Here is a 7,094-nt window from a genome sequence, read left to right on the forward strand (position 1 = left end):
GGTTGCATTTTACTTTTGACTTGTCAACTGAAGCGTCTGGAAGTGTTTTAAAGTTAAACAAGCCGTTCAAAAGTCCAGTAGCTCTCTTACTTTCCATCAGCGCGGTAGGTTTACTGCAGGAGGCCACTTCAAAGCATAGCGCTACAGCTAGAGGAGCCGTCTACGGGGGAGTAGAAGGGACAAAAAGGCTTGCAACATTAAAATGCGATAAAAAAAATTAACATGTTATAGATTGCATTAATCTAATCGCAATTAACGCGTTAACGCTGACAGCCCTAAAAAAAACACCATTTGATTCACTTCATCTACCCGGTCCAAAAACAACAGGTGTTTCTGATATAAGGACCACTCTTACTGTACTTCAGTTCATGAAATCAACACTGTCCCCTCTCCTCTCTCGTCTCTGTGCAGATCTGAATATAGCCACAGCCATGTTGGCCCTCTTCAGCCTGTTCCTGATGGTGATGGGAGCCACCTGCATCACCATGTCTCTCAGCAAGGAGATCCTGTTCTTCCTCAAACCAGCATCGGTCTGCTTCATCCTGTCGGGTCAGTACAGTAAACCACACACACACACAGACACACACACACACACACACACACGGAAGGGAGGAAGGAAAGGAGGAAAGAAGGGAGGAAAGGAGGAAGGAAGGGAGGTAAGAAAAGAAGGACAGAGGAAAGAAGGGAGGGAGGAAGGGAGGTAAGGAAAGAAGGACAGAGGAAAGAAGGAAGGGAGGGAGGAAGGAAGGAAGGAAGGAAAGAAGGAGAGAGGAAAGAAGGAAGGAAAGAAGGTAGTAGGGAGGGTGGGAGAAAGGAAAAGAGGAAGGAAGGAAGGAAGGAAGAAAAGAAGGAAGGAGGATGGAAGGGAGAAAGGAAAAGAGGAAGGGAGGAAGGAAGGAAAGAAGGAACAGTCAGAACAGACAGGGTCAATTTGACCCGGGAGGACGATACGAAGGTTAACCACACACACAGACACACACACATACACACATACACACACACACACACACACACACACACACACACACAGACACACACACACACGATGGGAAACATTTGAACTACTCAACCCAACCTCACTATCTAATCTCTCCTTGGCCGACAGAAATTATTTTAATAGTCCGAATATTAAAACAAATGAATCTGTCTCCACTTCCTCCTCCACAGGGATCCTGGTGCTTCTATCCCTCGTAGTCTTCCACCAGTCCGTCTTGGCCTTCCTCGCCAGCGACCACAGGGTTCCCATCCACCACGAGCTCTCCTGGTCGGTGTCGTGTATCGGCTGCGCGGGGGCCGTCCTCATCATCGGAGGGATCCTCTTCCTGTTGTTGGCGTTGCCCTGCAGCCCCTGGCAGAAGTGCTTCCCTAATAAGGACAGTGGTGGAGGAGGCGGCAGCAGCAGCTAGTGGCCTGGAGGTGGTATTGCACTTTAACTGCCCCTTCTGTTTTGTTGGGTGGGGGGAGGGGGGAGGGGGGAGGGGGGGGGTGCAGAGGGGGCGAGACGGTTTCCCGAACACATCTCAGCAAAAGAGATGATAACTTAAAAAGGAGTTGCTTGGAGAGTCGTTTTTGTGGGGAATTGGTGACTTAGAAACTCATTATCTTAAAAACGAAGAAAACGTCAAATTGACCCCGTCTGTTATAACCGTTCCTTCCTTCCTTCCTTCTTTCCTTCCTTCCTCCTTCTCTCTTTCCTCCCTTCCTTCCCTCCTTCCCTTCCTTCCTCCTTCCCTTTCTTTCCTCCCCCTACCTTCCTCCCTTTCTTCCTCTGTCCTTCTTTCCTTCCTCCCTCCTTCCTTCCTTCCTCTCTCCCTCCTTCTCTCTTTCCTTTCCTTCCTCCTTCCCTGTCTTTCCTCCCCCCACCTACGTTCCTCCCTTCCTTCTTTCCTTGCTTCCTCCCTTCTTCCTTATTTCCTCTGCCCTTCTTTCCTTCCTTTCTCCCTCCCTCCTACCGTCCTTCTTTCCTCTGTCCTTCCATCCCTTCCTTCCTCCTTCCCTTTCTTTCCTCCTCCCTACCTTCCTCCCTTCCTTCTTTCCTCCCCCCTACCTACCTTCCTTCTTTCCTTCCTTCCTCCCTCCCTCCCTCCTTCCTTATTTCCTCCCTCACTCCTACGTCCTCCTTTCCTCTGTCCTTCCTCCCCTTCCTTCCTCCCTCCTTTCCTTTCTTTCCTCCTTCCCACCTTTCTTCCTTCCTCCCTCCTTTCCTTCTTCCTTCTTCCTTCCTTGACTCGAGGACAGCAGGAGGGTTAAATGATTCACTCGTGTGTCCAAAGCTCCGATACTTTAACTAAAAGACCAAGAACTGACATTTTCATCTTATTCCTTCCTGAATTGGCTGTCCCTAAAGTCATTTTATAGTTATTCTCTTTATGGGTAAAAAGACAATTTGAGATCTTTTATTTATTTTTTAATTCATAACCCAACTAGACAGGCACCAAAAAAGCTTTAATTTATTATTATGATTTAAAAAATGAGTCCTTTCTGCTCAGATGTGTTTGGGAAACAGTCCTGTAATGTCTTACTAATTATTCTGCAGGGTTTGGAAACAATTAACTGTTAGTTCATTCAATAAAATCATCTTCGTCTTTTTAGCTGCTCCGCTCCCTTTGATGTAAATTCATTGTCAAACAACACTTTACAAACTGCTTTTTAAAAAGGAAGTCGGTGGATTTAATTTGACTCATTTGCTGGAGGATAGTCACAGTGATTAGATTTCAATTAAACATATTGGCTAGTTCATTTCTCTGTAAGGATTATACATTTTTATTTATGCTGGTAATTTAAACCATTAACAACTTTGCTTGAATGTCTCTGGGCTGAATGTGCAAACAGGCAAAGAAGCATTTAAAGTTGTTGTATTTGCTCTTTGATGCAAATTATTTGGATTTGACTTAACATGCAAACTTAAGAGCTTTTATTCCTCTTCCTCATGTTTTCCAATCATTAAATAATTTCTGTATACTTTCAGTGACAGAAACCATTCGAATATTATAACGTTCAGCTCTTTAATCCTTACAAATCTGACCCATTTTTACATTTGAGCTGCTTGGCACCAGGCGGGGAGTTCAGGTTCTCTGAAATGAGGCCAACCAGGAAGTAACTTAGAGCTGCATTCTATCAAAAGGCCACCAGGGGGCGACCGTCTCTATACAAGTCAATGGAGAGTTCACCAACTTCTCACTTGATTTCTAACCTCAGTAAACGTTTTCAAAATGTGTTTATGGTCTCAATCGCTAGTTTAAAGCCTTCTTCAATGCAGTATGATGTTCATTTGGGACATTTTGGCCTCCCTGATTTTATATGTGACGATAAAGCAGGGTATGCATTAGGGCGTGGCCATGTCCTGATTGACAGGTTGATTGACCAATGTCCTCGAGATCCAGCCCTCGCAACCATAGCAACCTCCCGGCTCCGTCCATGGCCCCGCTTCATGCCCATATAAGTAGAATCCGTGTTTTTATTTTTCCCAGCATGCACCTGAAATTTTCAAGATGGCGCTGCCTAGATTCGAAACTATTGGTTTCCGAGCAGCAGTCCACAAACCAATGGGTGACGTCACGTCCATTTCTTTTATACAGTCTATGATTCAAACATGCATTTATTAATGACTGATGGTGAATTTATGAATGTGAATTGGTGCAGAGTCAGAATATGAACAGCATGTAAAGGTTTCAGACTCAAATGACTCGGATAAAGTCACCTTACCCAAAACACTGACCATTCACTGTGGCTGGACTCTGATTACGTCCGCCTGTTGCGTGATTATAGTCACATGACTGCTCAGGTAAAAATAGACCACCAACCCCCCTGAACACTCTCTGAATGAACTGAACAGTTTATTGATTTTCCGATCTGAAAACCTCAATTGAGAAAGCTTCACTTCTGCAGAGCTGCCTCTCCACTGTCTCTGTGTCGTCAATGTTCGGTTGTTGCTGTTTTTGGTATTTATCATTAAACATAAAGATAGACATAATTAGAAATGTAAGATCTGCACAGTCATGTTCCTTAAAATCATCACGCAATTCCTCCTTTATGAATTGTTTCTCATCTATCTTTATATCTCCGTTATCTGTCTGGCTGTGAACAACTTTATCATTATTATATTTCACATGCATTGTTAATGGAGCTTTTCCATTATACAGTTCTAGCACGACTCGGCTCGACTCGACTCGACACGGTTCCAGGAACGACCTTTTCTATTACAAAAGATACCTACTCAACGTTGGGAGGGGTCGTCATAGCAACGGCTCCGCGAAACTGCCGTGACTTCGTTTCGACATGGAGGCGATGGTGTACTTGCTGCTGCTGTATGTGGCTTTCTGTCACACACAAAGAGAAGAGAAGAGAAACCGAATCGCTGTAACGATGTTGTTGTTGGTATTTAAAAATGGCGGGTTTGAGTCTTGTGTTGGACGACTCATGACTCTTCTGACCAATCAGTGGCCGGCAGTATGTTGACGTCACATTTATGGCGCTTTTCCACGGGAGCGTTCCTATGTTCCCCGGGTCCTATGTTCCCCTTTTTGTATGTGACCGGGGAACATAGGGATGATCCTGTCTGCAGTTAGCCAGTTAGCTGTGTTAGCCGCCGAGTTAGCCGCTGAGTTAGCAGCAGGGTTAGCCGAGCTAACCGCCGAGCTAACAGCGGAGTTAGCCGCTGAGCTAGCAACCGAGTTAGCCGCGATCGGGGAACATAGGACCCGGGGAACATAGGTACGCTCCCCTTTTCCACTACACAGTTTTTTATGCGTTTCCACTAGGGATAGTAGCTGGTACCTGGTACTTTTTTAGTACTGCTGAGGTTCCAAGCGAGCCGAGCCGATACTAAATGTGACATCAACAGACTGCCGGCCACCGATTGGTCAGAAGAGTTGTCGCTGGGAGAGTCATGAGCCGTCCCACACAAGAATCAAACCCGCCATTTTTAAATACCAACAACAGCGTTACAGCGATTCGGTTTCTCTTCTCTTTGCTTTGTGTGTGACTGACAGACAGCCAAATACCGCCCATGGCTCCGCCTCATGCCCATGTAAGTAGAATCCGTGTTTTTATTTTTCCCAGCATGCACCTTAAATTTTCAAGATGGCCGCTGCCTAGATTCTAAACTATTGGCTTCCGAGCAGCAGTCCACAAACCAATGGGTGACGTCACGGATGTTACGTCCATTTCTTCTATACAGTCTATGGTATCTGCTCTGCTGAGGTTCCAAGCGAGCCGAGCCGATAATTAAATCTGACGTCGACAGACTGCTGGCCACTGATTGGTCAGAAGAGTCATGAGCCGCCCGACACAAGAATCAAACCCGCCATTTTTAAATACCAACAACAGTGTTACAGCGATTCGGTTTCTCTTCTCTTTGCTTTGTGTGTGACAGAAAGCCACATACAGCAGCAAGTACACCATCGCCTCCATTGGTTATGTGTTTGTGTCGCGTATAAAACGAAGTCACGGCAGTTTGGCGGAGCCGTTGCTATGACGACCCCTGCCTCCATCACCCTTTCTTCCTTCCTTCTGTCCTTCCTCCCTCCCTCCCTCCGTCCTTTCGTTCCTTCTTCCTCCTTTCCCTCCTTCTTTCCTTCCCTCCCTCCTCTCTTCCTTCTTTCCTTCCTCCCTCCCTCTTTCATTCTTTCTTTCCTTCCCTCCTTCCTTCTTTCTTTCCCTCCGGCCGTCCTTCTTTCCTCTCCTCCCTCCTTCCCTTCCTTCTCCCTCCCTCCCTTCCCTCCCTTCCTTCCATCCTTCCTTCTTCCTCCCTTCTTCGTAATGGAAAAGGTCATTCCTGGAACCGAGGCGAGCCGAGTCGTGCTGGAACTGTGTAGTGGAAAAGCCCCATTAGTAGATACTATAGTCCTCAGTGCTAGATTTTGTTATATTGTCAGACTATAAAACTCTGTAAAGATTTATAGCGTTGTATGTACAGTACAGTAGATGCTACATGGTGTTAAATCAGCTAACAGTGTGTTTCTACCTTCAGTGTTTTTTCTCTTGGATGATTTATGTTAGAACAGAAAAGCTTCTCTGTGCCTGAATGGAAGGTAAAACCGTCTCTGCAGCTTTATTTTTCTTCCTTCTTTTTTTTTTTTTTTTTTTCGATTGAGTATGAATGACTTCATTTTATTATTAAACATGACATGAATATTTAATGTCATCCTCTCTCAGGTTTTCCTTTTCTCTCTTATTCTGCACTCTTCACACGTTGCCTCCTCACTAGCCGTTTTTTATGAACCACTTTATTAAACCTCGTAATAAAAACCAGCTCCGCTAACTAACGACATATTTGACACTTGAATTTAATCAGTTGTTCAAATGTTGCACACAAAATGTTTCGATGTTATAAACTAAGTATAATATTCACCACTATTATTTAGTAAAAGTCCATATATAACCAAAAATCTCTTAACCCTCATGTCGTCCTTCCGGGTCAAATTGACCCCGTCTGTTTTGACTGTTCCTTCCTTCCTTCCTTCCTCCATCCCGGTTCCTTCTTTCCTTCCTTCCTCTTTTCCTTTCTCCCTCCCTCCCTCCTTCCTTCCTTATTTCTTCCGTCCTTCCTTCCTTTCCTTTTTTCCTTCCTTCCTCTTTTCCTTTCTCCCTCCCTCTCTCCTTCCTACCTTCCTTCCTTCCTTCTTTCCTCTGGCCTTCTTTCCTTCCTTTCTCCCTCCATCCTTCCTTCCTTCCTTCTTTCCTCCATCCTTTCCTTCCTTCCCCTTTTCCTTTCTCCCTCCCTCCTTCCTTCCTTATTTCTTCCGTCCTTCCTTTCCTTCTTCCCTTCCTTTTTTCCTTCCTTCCTCTTTTCCTTTCTCCCTCCCTCTCTCCTTCCTACCTTCCTTCCTTCCTTCTTTCCTCTGTCCTTCCTTCCTTTCCTTTCTCCCTCTATCCTTCCTTCCTTCCTTCTCTTCTTTTCCTTTCTCCCTCCCTCCCTCCTTCCTCCATCCCCGTTCCTTCCTTCCTTCCTCCCTCCCTCCTTCTTTCCTTCCTTCTTTCCTTCCTTCCTTATTTCCATCTGTCCTTCGTTTCCTTCTTCCCTTTCTTCCTTCCTTCCTCCCTCCCTTCCTTCTTCGACTCGAGGACAACAGGAGGGTTAAAAGTTTTGCTGG

At 45.4% G+C, this 7,094-nt stretch overlaps 1 protein-coding gene across 1 annotated transcript in view; it reads left to right on the plus strand.

Moving 5' to 3' along the window:
• LOC128373837 (voltage-dependent calcium channel gamma-6 subunit-like) overlaps window positions 1–1,410 on the plus strand; it is a 37,897-nt gene extending 36,487 nt beyond the window's left edge. Inside the window, exons 5-6 of the mRNA XM_053334032.1 lie at window positions 412–549; window positions 1,168–1,410. Coding sequence (XP_053190007.1) covers window positions 412–549; window positions 1,168–1,406 — 377 coding nt within the window. The 3' untranslated portion in view covers window positions 1,407–1,410. The remainder of the gene's footprint in view (window positions 1–411; window positions 550–1,167) is intronic.
• The last annotated feature ends 5,684 nt before the right edge of the window (window positions 1,411–7,094 follow it).

Source organism: Scomber japonicus, chromosome 15, assembly GCF_027409825.1.
Source record: "Scomber japonicus isolate fScoJap1 chromosome 15, fScoJap1.pri, whole genome shotgun sequence".
NCBI lineage: Eukaryota > Metazoa > Chordata > Actinopteri > Scombriformes > Scombridae > Scomber > Scomber japonicus.